Source organism: Pteronotus mesoamericanus, unplaced genomic scaffold, assembly GCF_021234165.1.
Source record: "Pteronotus mesoamericanus isolate MK-2021 breed Mesoamerican mustached bat unplaced genomic scaffold, CSHL_Meso_final contig_163, whole genome shotgun sequence".
NCBI lineage: Eukaryota > Metazoa > Chordata > Mammalia > Chiroptera > Mormoopidae > Pteronotus > Pteronotus mesoamericanus.
The window spans coordinates 8,521,557-8,545,447 of NW_026555064.1; the positions used below are offsets into that span (position 1 = coordinate 8,521,557).

Consider the following 23,891-nt stretch of genomic DNA (forward strand, 5'->3'; position numbering starts at 1 on the left):
ACTTTCTTCCTACTTCCTGTTTTCCAAGAAAGAGAAACTTGATATCAAATATTATCTTAAATTCCCATCTTAGGAATGCAATTGCCTGTTCTATGGAAGCACAGGGGACAGAGTTAAAAACTGCTAATAGTTTTTTTTTCAGGAAAATGAGTTTGTGTATAGATTATAATTACTACATTTTTGTAAACGAACATTTTTTAATAATAAGGCCTAGTCTGACTTAATTTCTGGTTTAGTGTCTCGTATCTGGGAGTGTTTGAATTTTGGTAGTAAGGAAACATCTACATGGAAGATGGCGTTTCTGCAACACTTAAATTATTAACTTTACAAAATGTATCTAAGACTGCATTTCAAAAATACACTGTTCTTGCCCCAGGGAAGGCTAAGCTCTTATCTGCTGCCTCAAGCCTTGTTCCACTCTGTTCCCTTATTTTCCCTTGGAGCATATCCCAGATCAGGAAAATATTCCAAGGAGGCCCAGAGTTTGAATCAGATTTCTTCCAAATGCCAGATGTCAGGGTCATGGTGAAGTTTCACAGCAGATCCTCTTAGGATTGGTGTAATCAGGACCCCTGTTTAGGGGCCAGGCCCCTTCGTTTGATCCTCGTGTCCTTTGGAGTTCTATATAAGACTCATTTCAGTCACCACCTTGCGGATGCTTGTATGAAAATAAAGGGGGAGGATCGCGAGGGGAAGCGGGGACTGAGGGCAGAAATAGGCAGAGAAGGTGCCTGGACGTGCGGCAGTGAGCTGGGGGACCGGGAGCAGGCACCCGTCCCATTTCAAAGCTGGGCTCCTTTCCCTGCCTCTGAATCTGTTACTGGCCACTCTGTTCTCAAAGCTCATCCACCCCGCGCCTCCTTTACTGTGTTGCTGCTGGGAGGTAGTGCGAATGGAGTCATGCCCTTTTCATAGCTGGGGAGCTCGATCTGCAGGAATACGCCCCCCCAAGTCCTCCTTTATGTTTCGGACTCAGAAATGTGAACTTAAAAGAGACTCAACTGAGCAGTGCTAGGAACAGGAGGTGACAGTGTCAGCACAAACCGTGCGCAAGTCACAGGTGATGCACGTGGAACACACACCAAGTGCTACTGGCCTTGCCTTCATCCTGCCTGCATTCTGGGTAAACCTTGGCCTTGTGCAAATTTTTTAATAAAGTTGCTGTAAACTCTGTTGGGGGTCCCTGGACATGTTCAAGATTGAGTGAAGAACATGGAGTAAGTCTACTCTGCACGCTATTTAGAAGAGTTATATGGAAACAGCTATCTCAGTGTTTTTCAAAGCATGGTCAGTCATCCAGGCTGTTTGGTAGAAATGCCAGCGCAAAGGCCCTTTTGCTGATTCGCTCAATCAAAATCACTGAAGCGTATTAACGCAAGTTGTTACTAATGGAGATTTAAGTCCTGAAGCCAGTGAATGACTGAAGCATGTGAAAAGACAAAGTCACTGGAAAGGATATCCCTCTCACCAGTTTGCATCAGTGGGGGAGGAAGAGCTAGAACTACTCTTAGACCCCTAGTCATGTGGGTAAATGATACATGTTATCCCTCATGTATATTGAAGCAGATAAAAGATTAATGACTGCATTAATCAGCTCGGCTGCCATAATATAATATCATAGACTGAGTGGCTTCAACACAGACATTTATTTTCTCACAGTTGTGGAGAATTAGGAAGTCCCATGTCAAAATGCCAAATGATTCAGTTCCTAGTTTCAGCTCTCTTCCTGGTGGGCAGGCTACTTGCCGCGTGCTCACCGGGCCTCTCCTCTTGTGCAGAGGCAGAGGGAGAGAATGGGGGAGGGAGCGAGAGCGAGTGCGCTCTGGAATCTCTTTCTCTTCGTGCGTGACACCATCCCATAGGGCCCCGTCCTAATGACCTCATCACCTTTAATTACCTCCCAGAAGGTCTTGCTCTCCAAACACATTCACATTGGCTGTTTGGGCCTCAACATGTGAATTTTAGGAACACAATTTCATTTGCCACAATACCTCTGATATAAAATACTGCATTTTAATTTGGAATTTTACATAGCCTTCAGAGCATGAAATAAAATACAAAGTCTGTGCTCTCATACACTTTTACTTACTTGTTTCCTCAAATCATATTATTGATATACAGGGTGGGGCAAAAGTAGGTTCATAGTTGTTTGTATGAAAACCAAAACAATAATTAATAAGTAACCATACAAGAATAAATTCTACTTTTCACATACTCACAACTGTAAACCTACTTTGGCTGTACCGATATTTTTCATGCCGGGAAGGTGGAGCAGAGGGCCATGAGCCATTCTACACTGGTTCGAACTTTTATGTGATATGTGCGTACATGGCAATAGAGGACAAAGTGCTCATACTGCATAGGAGTAGAAAGAAAAATTCACACACACAAAAAAACTAACATTGTCCTTTCACAGAGCCAAAATAGCAGGTGAATTATTGCGTTAGGTATCCAAACTTCTTTTTCAACTTTGGATTTATTTTTGACTCCTTCCCTTTTCCTCATATTCACAGAGAATATGTCAGCAAATCCTGTTGAATCTGACTTCTTAATGAATCCAGAATCCAAGGACTCCATGACCCCTTCACTGTTACCAACACTGACTGTCACCCACAGTTTTACAATAGTCTCTTAAATATCTCCCCACTTCCTTCCTTCCTCCTCCCCCCCCCCCCCCCAGTCTATTCTGAGCAGAGCACTTATTAGAATGTAATGCAGGACATGTCCTTCCTCCAGCGGCTTCTTAACTCCCTGGGGGTGTCAACCCAAATCCTTCCAGTGGTGTGACTTGAAGTCCTACACGTGTTGCCGCCCGTGACTTGTTTATCTCATCTTCTACTCCTCATTGTTGTCCACTTCTGTCCGGCCACGTTACCTTGCGAGATGCTATGGAGGATGCAAAGACAAATGTTACCAGGGACTTCCAGGAGACTCCATCCCAAATGTAGAGAACTGTGATTTAAGGAGTAAACGAACAGATCTGAAAGTGCTTTGCCAAGAAGTATTGGTCTTGGAGGGATTCCTACAGAGCTTTATGATCTTACAATTTGCTAATTTTCTAGCCCAGTGAATAGCAAATTGATATGTTAGTTGATATTTAAAATCATTAAGCTCCAAGAATTGTACATATCTTGTTTCTTCTCCTTGGCCACAATTACCATTAAATGGCACTGTGTAAAATATTCATCAAAATCAGTAGGTGTATGGTGCTACATGTGGTACAGAAAGTGTGCAGTGTTTGCTATTCCTGCTCAGAATCACCCACGTGAAGTCATTACATTGGGAGCACACACCCTCCAAGTGCGATGCTGCAAATATCTGTCATTGTGATAAGAATGAACAGTATATGTAGCTTAAGCCTCCATAAGTGCAGATGCCACATCTTTTTTTAATCTCTGTATTCTCTGTAACATCTTAGCACAGTGCAGAAATGATTCTAGGGTCCATTGTAATGATATAAAATAAAATGGGCCAAGAAAACAAAAAATACGGTTCTTTGCTTAAAGAATCTTTCAATCTACAGAGAGACATACACTATACTTGGGGGACAACTGAAGAAAATAATTACCAAGTCTAGGTATGAAAATATTTAATTTTATAAATATTTATGGGATATTTTCATTTATGTTTCATGGATTTAAATCTTGAGATCCTTTTGAATAGTAGAGCTTCAAAGTACAATACAAAAATTGCAAAATAAGAATGCTATTAGGTTAAAATCATCCTGAGTGTCTGCTTCCCAGCGTGGACGGGATCATGGAGGTCTGACAATCATATTTCTGTACCCATTTGTCAATATTTGCAGGCTTTCTGTCAGGAGACAGGAAGTTGGCTTTGATTACACGGAAGTGGGGATGCCCCCACGCAGGGAAGCCGCTTCTCAGGAGGGTAACCTGATCCCTGCGGATGGTGGACTTCTGCATGAAAAGGGTTTCATCTAAACTACTCCTATAAGTTCTATTGTAGATGATGATCTTCTTTTGGAAAGGAGGGTGGCCTGTAGCTCTATGCCTCGTTCCTGTGTGGGAGGATATCAGAGACGAATCAGGGAAGGATGTGAAGTCCAGTCTGAGAGTATAGGATTTGATGGGGCAGTAAATAACCATTGTGCGTTCCAGAATAGAACATTACTATGATGAATAGAGTGTTTATGAAGCATCATTTTAACAGCCCTATATAGGCTGAAAGGAGTAGCAGGTGTATTGGAAATCGGAGAAAGTGTTTTAAGGATGTCCCAGCATCACCGCGCACTGCTCTCATGATTCAGAAAGTGCATTTCCAAAATAGCTGTGGAGTAAAAAAAAAGCAGGGTCCCTTCTGACTTCTGGTTGGTCAGGATTTAGAGGACATTAAATTTTAAGAGTTGTTTGAAGTTATCTGTTCTTTCAGTGAACTAGGACCTCAATATAAGTACTAAAGACATTGTGAAAGCACATTTTTCCCCATCAAGAAATTGTCTGAGTAATGTGACGAATGTTCTGATAGAATAATAAGAAGTGGACTAGAAGAAGACAGAAAGTAACATTTAAAGCAAGGATTAAGTTAACATCTCGAAACGCTTGAGGGATATAAATATATATATATTCCATCATCATGAGCGACCTCAGTGGCCGTGACTCTCACAAGTGGCTGGGGCCAGGGAAGGAGAGTAGAGGGAGACCGGTGGTCAGGACGGGTAGGAAACAGCCCCAGCAGCTCTGATGCACTGTCCTAGGAAGGCCGGTCTGAGCCCAGGGGCCTCCTGAACAAAGCCAGGAGCCCTTCACGATGGCCGCGTCCCTTAGAACTCACCCCCAAAAAACTCTTGGGTTTTTGTTTGTTTTGTTTTCATCTGCATTCATTTGTTTATGTTTGACATACTTGCTTTGAAAATTCCTTCTTTTCCTTCCCCTGGCTTTTTTTTTTTCCTGGCTGTAGATAGAAGGAAATGCATTTGAAGAAACAAATTATTAGTGAGGAAATAGGTCTCTTGCCAACCTCCTGGGGCCAGAGTTTTGCTTCCCCTGTTATAATTTTGTGAGAAGCTGAAGAAGAGTCCCATGTTTACGAATAGTTTATCTGAGATTTGTCCCCCACTCGTGGTTTACTTACCAGGCACACGGCGACATCCTCCTTCGAGACACTCCTCTCTTCTGTCTGAGAGGGGCTGGCTCCGGGAAAGGCTCAGGGGCCTGTGATCCCTGGGCCAGCTTGTTTATGAATTGCTCTAACGCTCCACGAGCAAGTGTTTGCATTGTTTTGCTGAAGACAAAACTCCTTTTGCTTATGGAATTAGATGCCACAACATATTTTATTTTATATTTAAAGTTGCCCCTACTTAAAGTCTAGAAAACAATTCGCTTTTTATTGATTCGAAATCATCCCTGCTGTTAGGAAAACAAAATCTTTCAGCTTGTCAAATGTGATTTGCTGTACTAGGAACATTCCGGGATGTTCCTTTCCCACTTTTTACCTTCTTTCCCAGGTTGTCTTTAACTGAACTGAAATGTAGGTTATCATTATGTAATACAATCATATTATATTCAAATAATCATAAGATAAGCAAGTTCTGTCATAACCATAAACCTGAAAATAGTTTTACCAAGGGTCTTATTGAGAATTTTCCAAAACTATGTGCAATAGCTTCACATTTTGCCAACAACATAAAAGAATTTTCTTATTTTGATTATTGTTTTCTTTCTCCTTTTATTTTTTCCTAGTGTGCACTGGTATCTGAATGTACAGCCCCAGAAAGTGTGAGCGGAAAAGACAACTTACCTTTTTTGAATGCAGGTATGTACTTCAGCTCTAGGAACTTTCATTAGTTTCATCTGAACATAAATTTTAATTTCCTGTGAAATCAATACTGAAGCTGGGCAGCATTCTCACAGAATCATTTGCGAACACTTAGTAACTGAATCGGTAATTGTGAGGCACCTGCAGAGTGGGGTAGACTTGACAATTTTATAAGAAAGACATATAAATAACTATAAATCTTTATATAAAGATATGTAAATCCTGTTAGCTGTTAGATTTTATGTTATCTCAAACAAGACACACTGGAAGACAGAGTAAGTATTAGAAATGTGAAGCTCTTATTTAGCTTGACTTTCTAATTAGAGAACTCAAAATAAAGTGGCTAAAACAGTAGATATATGGATCTGGTGGGAAAAATTCATATACATGTTTGTGCATTCTTGGGTATGTATGCATGTACTGTATTACTTATAGTAATAGATTTGAATTTCAACAAGGCACTAAGCAATGTGCTAAATTATGACCTTGTAAATAAAACTGAGACATATGGTACAGTTAAAAAATGTGTGATAAAATATATGTGTAAATTATGGAACTAATATTTGCATAATAATATGAATTATGATACCAGTAATAATAATAACAGTTTAAAAAATGAGTATTACAATGCCAGGCACTATGTAGAATGTCTTGTATGCCTGTCTTACCTTGTGTCCTGATGTCTGATGGGTGAACAAGGCACTATCATTATCCCGTGTGACACATTAGACAACTGGTCAAGGTCACCTACTTAACAAATAGCAGGTTCAGAATTTAAATCCAGTTTTCATCCCAAGGCTTTTGCTCATAATTACTAGGCTGTGCTATTACTAAAAATCCATTAATTAATATGTTGGTGTAACAATAGAATAAGCTTTAATATTTTTCTAGCCCTGCCATGTTGTATATTTAAACAAAGACATAGTTAGCTTATAATCAGCTTAATGACTGATACCATACTTCAAAGGCTTACTAATACAGAACCCCAAAACTATTGACAGTTGTCTCCTGAAGGAAGCCAGTAATAATAGAGAGTGGGAATGGGAAAAGGAAAGACAGCACTTAGACTGTGTTTACACATACAGAGGACTCAAAGTAAAATTTAACAATAACAACAGAACATTAACTATACTTATGTGGCACGAGGGATTATAAAGAAGAAGAGCAGCTACTTCTCAACTTAGGACCAAATGACATGTTTATTTTTTTTTTAATTTGTGTTAAAGATGTCATATTAGAGGGGTGTTCATTAAACAGTGAAGAGCTCCCAGAGAGTTAGGCCAGCCGTGTAGCATAGAAGTTCTTGATAAATTATCATTGTGGTTAAACTATCTAATAGATCCTCAAAGAGTCCTCTTCACATTGATTTTTCCACCTGAAAGTTGACTAAACCTTTAGTACTCTATTTTAATATATCCAGATGATCTATTTAACTTACTAAATGTCAACTTTGAGAAATAAAATTGAGTGTGGGAGATAAGTTCATTTTAAATACAGTTTGAATGAATCAGGTTATCATCAAAACCATCTATACTATAATTTTTTAGTGACTCACTCCTGTGAACTTTGTAATTTTTTTATGCCCACAAAAAGAAATGTCATTTTAAAATACTGATGGGTTTAATATAAATTTCAATGAGAAAGCTAGGAAAAAAATGGCTAAGTAAGAGAATATATTCCCTGAGGAGGCGGGGACAGAGGGCGCACAGTGAAAAATGAGTGAGCACCTCCTAACACTTGTGCGGTAAAATTTGAAAGGTGTGAGTCTTGGAATTGCAGTAAGTCTTTCAACTTACCAGGGCGCTCTTCCTAATCGTAAATTGGAACATGACAAAGACACCTGCCTGGGACTGATGGGAGCAGATGCAATTCAAACATTCTTCCTTGGCGGGGCGGGGGGGGGGGCGGGGAGGGGAGACCATGCATGAATGGATGACTGCTTTTCTTTTTTCATGGAGGTGACACTTTTGGTGGTGATACTCCACTGAGTTCCAATAATATTTTTCAATCTCCTTAGTCTAGTCAACCCAGAGGAGCATGCAGAACCTAGGATATGTGCTACACATATTTTCCTTTATTAGGCAAAGATAAGACTAAGTGACGGTCAAATGTGCTAAAGGCTAGATATTTTTTTGTTTATTTTTAAAATTAAATTTATTAGGATGACATTGGTTAATAAAATTATATAGGTTTCAAATGTACAATTCTATGGTACATTATCTGTATATAGGATTGTGTGCTAGATATTTTTTTTTAAATTAAAAATACAACTAAGTACTATTCATGAGATGTTTCTGTTCAAAATATAAAAGTGCATTGTACAGATACAGAATATGTATGAATTTGGCCTGTGTGTACCTTTGTCTTTTGTCCCATTTATTTATCTATCTAAACTCTGTAACTTTAGAATGAGTCCATTATATTCCCATGTGGTATTTTTTTAATCTGTAGGCAAAGGGAGCGATCGACATTCTTCTCAAGTCTGCATTAATGTATTATATGGAAGTTGCCAGCCTCCAGTGACTTATGAAGTACTTATTGAGTGAGAGGAAGAGAATGTCATATCTCTCAGCAGCTTTTCCCTCTTCTATTTATATCTCTAGAGGTTTCATTTATAATTCAGGAAATTCAGTTATCTATTGTAAGACTAAAAAGAAAAAGCTCTTCCCCCTCAGGTCTCATTTCTTTCGTGCCCAGTTTTGTCTTGCAAGTTGAATGTGTATGTTGGGAGTCTGGGGAATTGAGGGCAGAAAGAGAGAGAGGGTGAGAAGGAGCAGGGCAGAATTTACAATCCCATAAGAAGGATAGAGAAATATCTTAACTATGTGGGAAACCAAATTCCTTTTCACTGTTGGATTTTATATTCTCTGAAACATGACACACTGGAAGACAGTAAGTATTAGAAATGTAAAGCTCTTGTTTACAGTAGTTTGACTTTCTAATTACATTACTCATAGAATAAAATGGGTAAAACAGTTGGTTTACCTCTTTCATTTTTTGCTTATTCATTTAAGCAAATTGGTGGTAAGAACACTTAAATCTATTAGTTCCTGGGTGGGGGAGTAGGGAAAGTTAATTCTGATCGTAGGGAAGTACAAGACAGTTGGGCCTCCCATATGTCCCGCTAAATCTAATCGACGGAGGCAGCTTGTCTGCAGCAGAACAGGAACAAATGGGCTCTTGTGGTTGTGACATAAGACCAACTGGATGGGTCAGATCATGTGTCCAAGCCAACGCGCAGTGTGGCCCTGACAGACAGGTCAGCCTCTCTGCATGTCCATTTTTAAAAAATGACCAAATCAACCTGGACAGCCTTTGACTTCCTTTTCGGCTTTCAGATGATTGAAGTAGATAAAATTTAATGTAGCTTTTGCTATGTTTTACCTCCTTTTACCAATATTTCATAAAGGTATTCATTTTCATCAGGTTCACATGGAGGCGCGTTTCACTTCTTTGTCTTTTACAGTTGTCTTTCTCAGGAGTTACTGATATTTAATAAGACTGACTACAGACAGACATACCTTTTGAAATTTTTGCCAGGATGATAATTCTTTCTGGGTTTCCTAACTCTCCCAATTTTCCCTGTGAAAGTGCTCTGGTGTACCCTCGTGTTACTGCACCAAATCTGTGGAAGGAGCAAATGGCTCCTGTCCCAGAGCTTTCTATTATCTTCACATTTTGAGTGACTTTCCCCATCACTGAACATTACATCTGATACAGCCTCTTCCCTGGTTGAATTCCATTCTTCTTGAGTCATGAAATTTATGTCCTTTATGTTCTTTAAAGACTACTTTCATGCCGTATATCCACATGTGCACTGTCCCTCAGAGTTACAAACGGGGTGTCTGACAGCCACGATTTCCATGACTGCGTCAGCTGAAATCTGAACAACGTGACAGACTGCTCTGCTATTGTTCTTACATACATCCATTCTCCCTCCGTGGAGAACTTAGTAGTATTTTTACTTCTTGCTTCACAGATGGATCACACTTTTTCTCAAAATACATCTTTGATTTTTTTCCCAAAATAAGGTTAAGCTATCTTCTGCTGTTGCTTTTCAGAAGATGCTGGATTATAAACTACTTAAGAAGAAGAAACATTGTTTATTTATTTCTGTATCTTGAGGGCCAGAATACAGTAGGAACTCAGTAAGTGCTTGTCAAATGGCTGATAGCTGGCATATCTTCTCATTTGAATTTATTCTTCAGGTAACAAAAAACTGCACTGTTGCTCTCTTTGTGAGAAGAATGTTCAAATGTAAATATTTAAGTTTGACGTAAAGTAATTTATTACTCTTTTTAAGGATCACTACCAAAAATTCTCATTGAGAAATGTTTTCTGCCTCATATCACAACATGGATTTTAATTGCCTTCCACAAAATCACACAACTAAGCTAAATGTTGGGGTTACACCCTCATCACTCCCCTGCCATGAAGAGCAATGCATGGCTCAGTATTTTAAGAGACTGTCACAAATTTCCCTCTATATTTATTTGAACCTTGATGAATCCCAGGCAAAGACACATCCCCAGATTATTTTTTTGCTTTCATTCATGAGGTACTAAATCTACTACCTTGTCGAGTTTTAGATATCATTTTGTATTAACAAAGATATATCTGTTGTATTTCATCCATATTAGTTTAAATAGATTTTGCCCGTGTATTTATAACTCTGATATATAAAATTTGTGTTCATTTTGGCTTATAACATTGGTCTTGATCTTATGTGCTTACACACCGGATTTCTTTACCCTTTGCTCTTTTAACAAACGTGATGGAGTCCGTTAACCTTGATCTTTTGGAATTCTCATGTATTACTGTGTGCTAATGTATTGAGGATGTTAAGTAGCTGCAGTGGAAGAGTGAATTTCACTATCTAACAATCAATGGAATCATCTGTTAGACACCTTTAAATGCTTCCACTATCTTTCTAAGTACATTTACCTCCTCCATTGCCCACTTTAGGTAAGCTAGAAGAAAAATAAAGACAAGAAGATGATATAGTCAAAAAGTTAATATTTTGTGGATAAATATGAGAAGGTCTTTCTTTCAACTATGGTTTTTGCTTCCTTCATTCTGAGGCCTGTGCTGTCCCTTGAAGTGAGGTTTTATTTATGTCCTTCCTCTTGCATTTCCCCTTCCCCGACCTTAATGTGACCAGTTGGTGCTCTCACTCTTCTCCTCTTGGGGAACGGAATGCTGGGAAATGCCTGGATTGCAAGATTCAAGCTCATTTCTGTGGAATGTTTGCATATCCTGCACACTGTGCGAGGTACACGATGCTTCCTTGAGTTGCAGGGAATGCCTTGAACAGAGGCAAATTGACAAGACACAAGGTGAGCTCAGTGTACTACGAGGTTGCTCTAGCTTGCTCAGCATGAAATATGAGCCAGCTTCTATCTTCTCTACTTTTGTTCTTTATTCTAATAACTGAAGTAGAATGAAATAGAACAAATCAAACCAGAAAGGGTGAAGCAAATAATTTCTTCAACTACCCAAAATCTAACATCTATATTCTACACATTAAACTCACCAGTTATCACCAATTGGAGATTAAAGTCCCACAAATATTATTTTTATGTTTTATTCTGATATCTGTTATAGTCTTTCTTATTCTTGGCCTTGAATTGAAGATGGAGGGTCAAGAGTTTATGGGTTTAACTAGACTAGCACTTTGTCTACCATTTACCTCATTTTATATCCCATTCCTATTCTATTTTGTTTTTGTTTCTGTCTTTGTTTTTTTTTTTTTTGCAAAAGAACAACACACAATAACAATTTAGATATTATAACAAACCTAGAGCATAGTAACTAAAATCTTCTTGAGAATATCTTTATGAACAATTAATTTCATTATTATTATTTATTAATTTTTATTGAATTATTGGGGTGGCATTGTTTAATAAAATTATATCGATTTTAGGTATAAAATTCTATAATACATCATCTGTACATTGCATTGTGTTCACCCCCCAAAGTCAAGTCTTTTTCTATCAACACTTATCCCGTCTTCTACCTTCCCCTGCGCCCTTCCCCTCTGGTAATGACTGTGCTATTGTCTGTGTCTATGAGGGTTTTTTTCTTTCTTTTAATCCCTTCACCTTTTCCACTCAGACACCAGCCCTCACCCCCTCATTTTTATTATTTTTAAAGAGATATCTCTATGCTGTATTTTCAGAGTTTCTGTTAGGTTTTCTTACTCTCTTTTCTATTAGCCATGCTTAGGGTAGTGTTTTAGTGATTTCTATTAGGTTTTTCAGTTCTCACCCAATCTTGAAAAGACCCAACCTACATTTAAGATGTATATAAATCTAAGATAGTTTCAAGTACAAATAAAGGAGTGTCAGTATCTAATTGGATTACACAGACTTATCTGTAGTAAGAATAATGTAGCATTTGGAGAATAGTCAATGTATGTACATTCAGCTGAATAATTGAACTATTAAACAACTGCATAATTAAAAGCTACAGAATGAATAAAATCTCTACAAGAATCTGAAGTACATTAAAATAATGATTTTGTAAGGCTTGAAGCCAATAAAGTCTGATTCTATTTCAATATGTGTGACTCCTACCACTTCCTGAAAGCAAGAAAGTACATGAAGATAATCACAGATGAGCTTCCTCTGGAGAAATGTTACAGGCAACTTGATGAAATAAGGCTTTTGGATGGGCCCCTGGACCCTGATTCCAGATTTCCAAATCTTTTCGTCCAACCCACGGACTCCCTCCCCCCACCCACACACACGCGCACGAAGAAAATCACCCCCGTGGTGTCTCCCTGGTTAATCTTCTCTTCCCCAGGTTGCGTGAGTGGCTGTCTCCCTGGTGTGTGTGATCTGTGCTGAGCAAATGCCTTAGCATCTTCACTGTGGTAATTCAGAACTGGAGCAGCTGGGCTTTCACAGTCGCTTAACCCCATTAAAAAGCAGGTGGCACGTTATCTTGTTAGAGGCCCTGTTAAGGTGCCTGGGAGAAACAATATAGAAGTTTGAGTTGTGCTTCACTTTGGGGGTGGAGGGGTGGAGAATCTGTCATTTACTCTCTGTTCCCGTGTCTCTTCATTTTATGCGTTAGAGCACAAGGGGAATGTGTTACTATCTGTTCCAGCTCAGAACTTTACCCCAATTAAGTCATCGCAAGAGCACAATGGGGTCCAGAACACCTCCACTACTTTTCTCTTGGTAGAATCTGTCACGTGATATTTTTTGTAATTGTTTTGGAAAAAGTAGTGAAACAAATGAAGAGGATATGCACAGGGCTCTCTTTAAAAAGAACTTATAGATGTTAGATATTGTTGCTGGGTTGAGCCTATTGTACGGTCAGAAATGCATGTCTTTTTGTAAAATCATTTTTTAATTTTCAATTACATTTGACATATGATATTAGTTTCAGGAGTACACATTGGTGATTAGACATTATATAACTTTCTAAGTGATCATCCTAATAAATCTCCTACCCATCTGACAACATACGTAGTTACTAGAATATTATTGATTATAGTCCCTAGGCTCTATTTTATATCCCTGTGGCAATTTTGTAACTACCTTTATTCCCTTCACTTTTTTCACGCATCCTCCCAACCCCCCTCCTATCTGGCAACTGTCAAAATGTTCTCTGTATCTGTGAGTCCATTTCTGTTCTGCTTGTTCATTTACTTGGTTTCTTAGATTCAACTTTTGATAGAGATGTATTAATTGCCATTTTATTGTTCATATTTTTTTACATTTTCTTTTTTCTTCATAAAGAAGACCCTTTAACATTGCATGTAATACTGGTTTGGTGGTGATGAACTCCATCAGCTTTTTCTTGTCTGGGGATCTCTGGAGATCACTCGCGGCATCCGTGGAAGGCTGCAACGGAACGTGACAGCCTCATTTACACAGCTGAGGTGTATGTGCAGACCTGTCAGAATTTTATCTCTGCTGTAGGGAAGAAGCATTAAAAAATGACAAAAACATTAATCATTTATGGCCCATTGTTCAATATTTGATGCAGGAATATCATACCTTTTCTTTTTTAATGTCATGATGACAAAATCTCCCCACTATCAACCCAAGAAGAATTTTGAATTGAGAACATCTTATCTGGTCATATTTGTAACCAGTGCAACAAATGTGCATAGGAGTTAAAAGTCAGGCCATAGTATTTTTATCTTTTAAGTCATACGCCATTCTATAGTATTTTAGGATACAGAGCGGTGTTATTACTTTATACATAGTAGGTGTTCAGTGACAAATAGTAGGTGTCCTGCTGGATCAAACTGGGTTTAAAGAGGACCACACTATATTTACATTGATATCTTGATAAATATATAAAATTTAGTACTAGTATTTGAAGACCTCTGTGTTTCAAAAGGTCAGAATTATACAAGTTAGATAGGAGACATTACTGGAGTTCTTTTATGTCTGATATTTTAAATTATTCACCATGTGCACTTCCAGTAAAAATAGCTGTGTTCCCATAGATTCCTTGGATGTCACGTGCTGGGTGATCAAAGGAGAACTCTGGAGATCATTAATTAAACTGCTCTTGATTTCTATGATCTCTGCTTAAGCTATTTCAACAAAGGTTTATATTTAGAATGCAATGAAGAGCATTAAAACAAAAAAAGTTAAAAGTTGAAGGACTAGTTTTGTAATAACAGAAAATAAAGAATTTTATAATTTGTAAATTAATTCAAAATATAAATTTCCTAAATATAATTTTTGATTTATAAAAGGCAAGAAAAATCCAAATATTTTTAACCATGGTTTGAAAGATACAATGATTCTGTATAGTCTTAAAAATAGGTAAACAAGACAGCACATATACTGAATATAGATAAACCAAGTAGTTGAATATTTATTTAGCTTAGTAAGAAAATATTTGGACATTTTGGAGATTGAGTTTTTGTCTTACTATAAAAGGATACATTTATATATCTGGCCATGTTTTCTATATTATAATTCAAAATACCTTGTGAGTAGTTTAATCTGACAGATGCTATAGTGAATCCAATACATATTCTTTTTCTTTTCCAGCTTTAGAGATATGACGGGAAATGTTGTAGTAAAATTCTTGTATTTTGAAGCATTGTCACATTAAAAATGAATGAAATATTGTAGTTTATCACTGACTTGCTGTAAGTTTTTATATTTCAGATGAAAGAAAATATAGGTCTAATATCCAAAGTATATAAAGAACTTGTACAAATCAATAACAAAAGAAAGAAACAAACCAATAAAAAGTGCATAGAAGATCTTAACAAACATTTTTAAAAATAGAGTAAAACATGCAGATGGCCAACAGGTGCATCAAATCATACTAGGCATCACTAAGCATCAGGGAAACATAAATCAAAATCACTACTATTGGTAGGAATGTAAATTGGTACAGACTTTATAGAAAATAGTTTGGAGTTTTCTCAAAAAAAATTAAAAATAGAACTACCATATGATTCAGCAATTCCACTTCTGGATATTTATCCAAAGAAAATGAAAATACTAATTGTAAAAGATATCTGCATCCCCATGTTGATTGTAGTATTCTTTTTAATAGGCAATACATGGAAACAACCCATGTATCCATAAATGATTGAATGGATAAAGAAGATGTGGTACATACATACAATGAAATATTATCAAGTTATTGAAAAGAAGGACGGTCTTGCCACTTGTAACAAAATGGATGGACCTTGAGGCCATTATGCTAAGTGAAATAAGCCAGACAGAGAAAAACAAATACCATGTGGTCTCACTTACAAGTGGAATCTAAAGCAAAAAACAAACCCAGAAATAAAATAAACAAGAAAAAAAGAGAACTTGTAGATACAAAGAACAGATTGGTGGTTGACAGAGGCAGGGGGTGGGAGTGATGGATTAAAGGGGTACAAATATCCAATTATAAAATAAATAAGCCATGAAGATATAGTATACATCATGGTGACTATAATTAATAGTACTATATTGCATGTTTGAAAGTTGCTGAGTACATTTTAAAAGTTCTCATTATGAGGGGGAAAAATGTGTAACTATGAATAGTGATGGATGTTAACTGGACTTACTGTGATGATCATATCAATATATTCAAATGTTGAATCATTTCATTGTATGCCTGAAATTAATGTTATATATCAATTATATTTCAATAAAAAGAAACTAAATATAATTAACTTTATATATGGATCTGTGATATAATCTAATTGATAAAACTTACAGGCTATATTATGTTAAATATGGTCATGCAATTTTTAATTTGGTCATACAACTTTAGATTTTAAGTATTGTCTCTGAATAGATTAGAAATATTCTACTGTTTTCTGGCTTCTATTGGCACTTTTGAAAAGTAAACACTCTGGCGAATTCTTAGTAGGTGGTAGGTAAATGTCCTGGAAGCTTCAAATCTGGTCATTATAGAATAGGGTATTTGAAATCAAGATTTCCAAGGTAGTATCAATACTGATAGTGATAATTTCCAAAAACTGTTCCTCTGACAATGAATTGTTGCAGAGAAATGAATGAACAAATCCTCATTTTAATGTTCAGAAAAATATTATATGTTTACCCAAGTAGTGAATGGCATATGGTGTTATAGAACCCTACAATTTTGGAAGGCATTTTACCCTATACATCGAGGAGACTTGGTCCACATACCACCCTCGGTCTTGTTTACAGCCTTTCATTCACTTCCATATCAAATTATGTTTCTGATCAGCTTTATTGGCAAATTAGAGATACATAATCATAGATAACTGACTGGGGATTGACCTAATATTTTATTGCATGTTGAGCTTTTATGTATGAGTATAACAAAGACATTCATTGCCTAACGGCAATGGAAATAAAATTCTGCCCTGAAATGTATGGCTGGGGAACGTAGAGGGAGTGCTGGCCTCACACAAAAATAGGTCAAGTATTGTCTTAATATCTGACCCTGCACATTTTCTTTAAATCTTTAAAGTCCTCGGTGGCATGATTCTGTCACTTCCTCCCTAATCACTGCCCGCCCACCCCGAATATATGGTTTGTTCATCATCTCCTTGTCTTGCTTCTGATAACATGCGGTTTCAGGAAAGTGTGTTATTAACTCATTTCCACTAAAGTATGTATGGTGTTTGAATTTTAATAGATGGTAAGCCAGGGAATAAGCTTTCCTGATACTTAAGAAGTAAATAATATTTAGGAGTAGGGTCATTTAAAACCTCTGAAAAATTATCACTTGTCACCTACTATATAAGTGCATAAAATTGACTCAGAGTGATCGGAAGAAATTCAGAACCATATTTTTTAAAGTGTGCATTATGTAAAAATACATGTATTTTTTTCATCTATATTTATAAATGCATATGCTTTAAGGAACTTCTTAGAAGAGAAAGGAATTAATAGGTGATAAATTGGAGCACAACAGTAGTCATATTTATGAATTACCTTTTGATTTGTTTTTTAAAATTTAATAAAGATTATATGTCCTAGAAGTTACTGAAAAAATAAGAGGTAAGAGCAAAATTCTTAGAAATTCAAATACACTAATGGATTATGATGAAAGAAACAAAATTTTGATTAAATAAACAATTAGATGGTACCCTGATCAAAGACTTTGTTCATTGATCTTCATCTAATGTGCATATCTTTATAATTTAACATTAAGCTTTTTTTCTTTTTCCTTCCTCAGTGTTAAAGAACCCGGTGTGTAAATTATATAGATTCCCCACATCTGACAACAAGTGGATGCGAATCCGGGAGCAGATGTCGGAGAGTGTACTGTCTTTTCATGTTCCTAAGGAACTGATCTCTCTTCACATAAAGGAAGATCTGTGTAGGTAAGAGAAAATAATTTAAGATCATCTCTCACATTAGTTATTAATATTTTTCTATAAACCACTTTTTCTGAAAGTATGGTGATAACATAAAATCCTAGACCTGCACTGTGCAGTGTGGTGGCGATTAGCGTGTGTGGCTATTAATCACTTAAAATGGAGTGAGTCTAATTTGAGATGTTATGTAAGTGTTAAGTATGCGCCAGATTTTGAGTTCCTGGCACCCAAAGAAACAAACAAACAAAAAAAGACTGATTTCACAATTGGGATTAAATAAGAACATTATTAATTTCACCTGCTATTTTTTACTTTTTAAATAAGACTACAAGAAAAACTTTAATAACATGTGTGACTCTCCTTTGTGGTTTGCACTATATTTCTGTTAAATAGCTTGAAGCCTAGCCAATAACCTGAGCTCTGACCTCGCTAATACTCCCTCTGTCTTTGCCTCATCTGTTTTTGGTTACTGCCCTGTGAGAAATTCCAACCTGACTCTTCTTTGGACTACTCATCTGTAATAAGACTCTCACATATTTTTTCATCTAAAAACTCTGAGATGATTGATAAAGTATGCAACGTGAGTGGACAGTATTTTTGTACAACAAAATTAAATCCATTGCTATCATAAAACAGGAGGATGTGAGAGCTGCTTGATGATGAGAATGTTTCTGAGCTGTGGCTAATCAATTTCTCTGCCATTATACCTCTACTGACTTTAAAAATGCTGAATGTTATGTTATACTAAACACTAGCAAGGCCCTAAATCTCAGAAAATTAGCAAGTATTTTTAATAGTTAACATTTTTTAAAAATTGCTAAAATAACAGCAGTGTGTGAAATGTCCAAAATTTGGATTTCTGCCACATGCGCACATTAGTACATCAAGTCACTGTAAGAGTATCATATCCCTTTGGTAGACTCTGCAGTCTCCGGAGATATGATATTGACCTAAACCAGTGAGTGCACCGTGGACAAGGCAGGGCAGACCTGGCGGTATTGACACTATCATCATGAGCCTCCACACATGTCGGCCAGGGAGGGACCTCATATACACCTGGGCCCCCATAAGATTATAATGGAGCTGAAAACCTCCTATTGCCTGGTGATGTCACAGCAGTCAGAATGTCACGCCAGCACAAGGCGTTTCTCCCATGTTTGTGATGACGCTGGTATAAACAAATGCTCGGCCTTGGCAGTCCTGTAAAAAAGGACAGCATGGAAAAATCCCGTATAGTCTATAATATTTAATAATGATAATAAGTGACTATGCTACTAGTTAATGTATTTATTATACTATACTTTTAATTTTTATTTTAGAGTGTACCCTTCCTACTTATTAAAATTTTTTTTTTTTTGCTGTAAAACAGTATGCCACATTATGCCAGAAGCAACCTCATACATCTCTTGTTCACCGAGTCTCTCGATTGCATCGTTTTCTTGTGCTTGATTTAATCTCATGTTGTTGTGTGCAGGACTGTGCTGTCTGGGCCTGTAGCCCAGGGGCAATGGGCTAGGCCATATAGCCTGGGTGTGTAGCAGGCTATGCCACCCAGGTTTGTGTAAATACATGCTACGATGTTCACACAATGACCAAATCACTTAATGACACATTTCTCAGAATGCATCCCTGTCATTAAGTGGTGCATGGCTGTATTTGTACGAGTAGGAATGACTGCACAGATATGACATATTCAAGCAGTCGGAAAAGAAAAAGAAAACAGGTGCTGGATTTTAGGGAGAATCAGACAGCAAACTGGATCACGAGAAAACAATGTGGATCTAGGGAAATAAGGATTGAAAGGGGGACAAGAAGGGGGGTATTTGAAGAGTAGCAGAGCGAGGAGGATCAAGCCACAGAAATCGGACAACCGTTACTGATTAAGGCCCAGAGAAGCTGTAAAATGTACAGGAACCTAAGCAGGCTGCTTATAGGAGCAGGCTGCAAGAATGAATTAATATGAGGCAAATTATTCAATACTGCCCTTACCTAGAGCTCATTTGAAGAGAAGTATATGGGCAAAACAAATCCCAGGAAGGGTAAGCAAGCTTATCTGTTAGAGTAAAGGGGCATGGAATTTGGATCATCAAAGTCATAAAGAATTGTCGTTCTCAACATCGCTGTATTCTAGACTATCAGACACCAACTAGAGTCATGTAAAAGTCACATTTTATACAGAAGGGATGGAGAGGATAATTGTTCTTCCCAGGGCTCATAGAATAAGGAAAGACTCACAGCAGACAAGCAGAGTTAGAGGTATCAAGGAAAACCTAGCACCTTCATTTCAGCTGAGAACAAGAGAAGAGGAGTTGCCTGACAAAGCAGATTTAAGAAGTTAAGAATAAACCTCACCTTATAAAATAGACTTGAAACTGCATCTAACTTAGCCAGTTCTGAATTCTCACTAAGACATCCATAAAGACACACAGTGGAAAATGATGAGCCTTCACAAAACACTGGATTCTATTATTAACATAATACTATATATAACATAATGACTGATCATTAGGGTAATATTTTGGGGTTGAAAACATTAGTTGATGGACCACTAATGCTCTTTCATCTAAAAATACAGCAAACTAGTGAGAAAGATAGTGAAGTTCAGGACCCCCACTGCTGCCCCAGTCTGTCCTTTGTCATCAGGTTAGACACCCATAAAGGCCCAGCAGGTGACCTTCCGCTACTTCTGCGGCCCCCCCAGTGCTTACCAACTCCTACCTGCGTTCCCACTCCCACTCATACCTCTCTGTCTTCCGTTCACTGGCTACCCATCCCAGGGGGAATTGACAATCAGGAAATAAGGAGAAAATGACCACTAAGCCATTGAATTTTAGTAGACATAGCCTCTATGATTATTATTGTATTCCTTTTTAACTCACCAAGTGTCTTCTACTCATCTTGTTCCCTTGCCTTTCTCTGTATCTCTTTTTGCTATTCATTTGTAGCAAGAAAAATAAATATGCAAACACAAGAAAGGGGCTAGGGGGCAGCACCCCCAGATCATAAAGTTCTCTTGCAAGGAAACTGTCATCCTTGTACACCGGGAATTGCTCAGAGAAGAAAATCCCATTTTCATACTACAAAACTAAACTATATAAAAACTTGACAGATTCTCAAAATTCATCAGATGCTGTGATGACCAAACTGTTCCTTATATATTTTGGTTTCTTTCTCCAACTACTTTTCTGTGTAAATCTCCCATTATTAGAATGTGCTTAAAAATTTTAACAATGAATCTTTAAAACTTAATTTAAAAAGGAGAAAAAAATCATGCTGAATTCCAAAGGAAAATAGAAAAAAATACAGGAAAATTGACTAGCCATCGCAGTAGAATATAAGAAGGTGTGTTTGTTATGAAAAGGGATCAGAAAACCAATAAGAAAAGAATGCTCAGGAATCAAGATGGTGGAGTAGTGAGTGGAAGTCACACTGACCTCCTCCCAGGACCAACCTGGAATTACCCTTAAATTGTGGAGAAATCACCTGGAAAAAACAACTGAACAATAGCGAGAGAGGAGCCTTATAACCTCAGAGAGAGAAGAATCAGCTTTAGCACAACCTAACTGGTAAGGAGTGCTGTAGAGGCTCAAGAAGGTGGCAGCACCAGAAGGATATTAAAAGGGCTGGTTGGATCCCCCTGAGTGGGAACAGAACCAAAAATGGGGACCTCCAGCCCAGAGTGCCAGAGCCCAAAAGGTACACAGAAAACAGCCAGCTGTGAAAAGCAGCAGGGTTGCTCTGCCAGAAACAGGTGCCTGAAGACGCAAAGACCTGTTTAAAGAGCTAACGCATAAATTTTTATTTGCAGCCACTTACCCTGGACTCCAGCAAAGGCGGAGGCAGAGTGGGCTAGGGGTGCCTGAGGAGAGACTGGGGAAGGAAGCTTTGGGGAGAGAACTGAGAGAGTAGCTGGTGGGAGCTCGGTGCTGACTCATCCCCCATATGGCAGCAGCCATCTTGCTCAGGCAGAGATCACTACCCCTGAGCAGCAGCAGCATCAGAGGACCCAGTAGCCCTGACCCCAGGTGGGATTCTGCCCCTCCCTGTGCTGCCTAAGCCTCCTGCTGAATGCAGAGTGCCTAGATTAACAGCTGAAGGAGACAGCCACAGACAGTAGATTCCTGGAAGTCTCAAACAGACTGCCTAATGTCAGACAGGGACAACATCTGACATCATCAGAGGCAGGTCCAGAAAGAAAAAACAGCCGTCTCCTATCATAGAAATTCACAGCACAAAGTCAGGAAATCAAATGGATCAATTGCAGAAGCAGAAGCAAAAAAGAAGAGTCTCACAAATAATGGGAAGACAAAGAAATACCCCCCACTCGAAGGGAAAGGAGGCATCCCTACAAAGAGAACTACATGAAACAGAGGCAAGTAAACTATCAGATATTGAGTTCAAAACAACGGTTCTAAGGAAGCTCAATGAGCTCAGTGAGCTCAGAGAGAATTACCAAAAACTACTAGGAACTTACTGCAAACTATATCAGCATGAAAAAGGACATAGAAACTATCAATAAGAGGTAAGAGGAAATGAAGAATACAATTTCTGAATTGAAGAACACAGTAGACGGAATCAAAAAGAGGATAGATGAAGCCAAGCATTGAATAAGCAAGCTGGATAACAAGGTAGAAAAAAGCTTCCAGAAATAGCAAGAAAATGAAAAAAGACTCAAAAAGATTGAAGAGATGTTTAGGGAAATGCAGGAAAACCTGAAATGTAATAATATCCGTATAATATGGATACCAGAAGGAGAAGAGGATGGGGAAGGGATAGAGAACCTGTTTGAAAAAGTAAAGATGGAAAACTTCCCTAATTGGAGGAGAGAAAAAGTCACACAAGTCCAGGAAGCACAGAGGGTCCTCATTCAAGAGGAACCCAGTGAGGCCCACTCCAAGACACATCATCATTAAAATGGCACATATCAAAGACAAACAGAGGATCCTAAAGGCAACAAGGGAGAAAGAGGTAGTAACATATAAGGGAGCCCTGATACAGCTAGCAGCTGACTTCTCAACAGAAAGACTGCAATCCAGAAGGGAATAGCAAGAAATATTCCAAGTCATGAAAAGCAAAGGCCTTCAACCAAGACTGCTCTACCCAGCAAGGTTCTCAATTAAAATGGAAGGTGAAATAAGGAGTTTCCCAGACAAAAGAAGGCTAAAGATTATACCTCCACCAAACCAGCACTGCAAAACATGCTAACGGGACTGCTTTAAGATGAAGAAAAAGTTTCTATGAATACCCAGTTCCTTTCACAGTTGCCAATACTTGATATTACCAATATTTTTTAATGTATATTTATCTGCTTGTGACAATGATGTGTTATGTTAATTGTTCCTTTATTATTTGTTGACACTAAACCTGTTTTTGTCTATTTCTTGCTTATTTCTATTATTTTAAAAAAGCTTTAAATGACTTTTTGGTATTCTTTATCCATTTATTGATTAAAGATTTGTAGAATTTTTTTCCCTAAAAAATACCCAACTATTAACCCTTTTTTAGATGTGCTGCAAATACTTTTCCATTCTATTACTTGTCCTTTAATTTTTTTATAGGTATATTACTATATAGTCTTAAATGTTTAATATAGTCATATTGTCAATAATTTGCTTTATAGCTTCTGGGTTTGAATATGTTACTTCAGGGTAAGAAAAATATTAGTTTGTATTTTCTCCTAATACTCCTTAGATTCTACATATTGATTTTTAACTCATCTGAATTTTTCTTGTATAATGTGTGAAACAGGGATCTACATTTGTTTTATTTTAAGTAATAGTGGTCCATGCACTGTATTTGGTGAATAAGCTTTATTTTCCCCATTAATTTGAAATATCAATTTAATCATATATTACATTATAAGACAGATATATGCATTTGTTCCTAGAATGCTCATTTTATTTCATTGATCTACTTGATTATTTTTGTGCTGGTGTCGTATTGTTTTAACTCCTGAGACTTTATAAAGGTTTTAAAATTTTTAATATTTTATAATTGACTTTGACATTAAAAATAAATAAAATCAATCTGCATTTAAGAAAGAAAGAAAGAGAGAGAGAAAGAAAGAAAGAGAGAAAGAAAGAAAGAAAAATGGAACTCCTACCTGTTGTGACAACATAGATGGGTCAGGAGAATATTGTCCTAAGTGAAATAAGTTGGTGAAAGATATATACCATATGATCTCACCTATATGTGGAATCTATTCAAAAAATAAAGTAATGAACAAAATAAACCACAGGCATGGAAACATGGAACAGACTGAAAGTGACCAGAGAGGGTGGGGAAGGAGGACAATGGTGGAAAGAAGGGGAAGGGACTAGAC

General features: G+C 37.4%; 1 protein-coding gene across 6 annotated transcripts in view; it reads left to right on the plus strand.

The window, feature by feature from the left end:
* Positions 1-23,891, plus strand: part of INPP4B (inositol polyphosphate-4-phosphatase type II B) — a 544,323-nt gene that overhangs the window by 392,082 nt on the left and 128,350 nt on the right. For all 6 annotated transcript variants that reach the window (XM_054562864.1, XM_054562878.1, XM_054562860.1 and 3 more), the window contains 2 exons: positions 5,700-5,772; positions 17,428-17,575. In XM_054562864.1, coding sequence (XP_054418839.1) covers positions 5,700-5,772; positions 17,428-17,575 — 221 coding nt within the window. The remainder of the gene's footprint in view (positions 1-5,699; positions 5,773-17,427; positions 17,576-23,891) is intronic.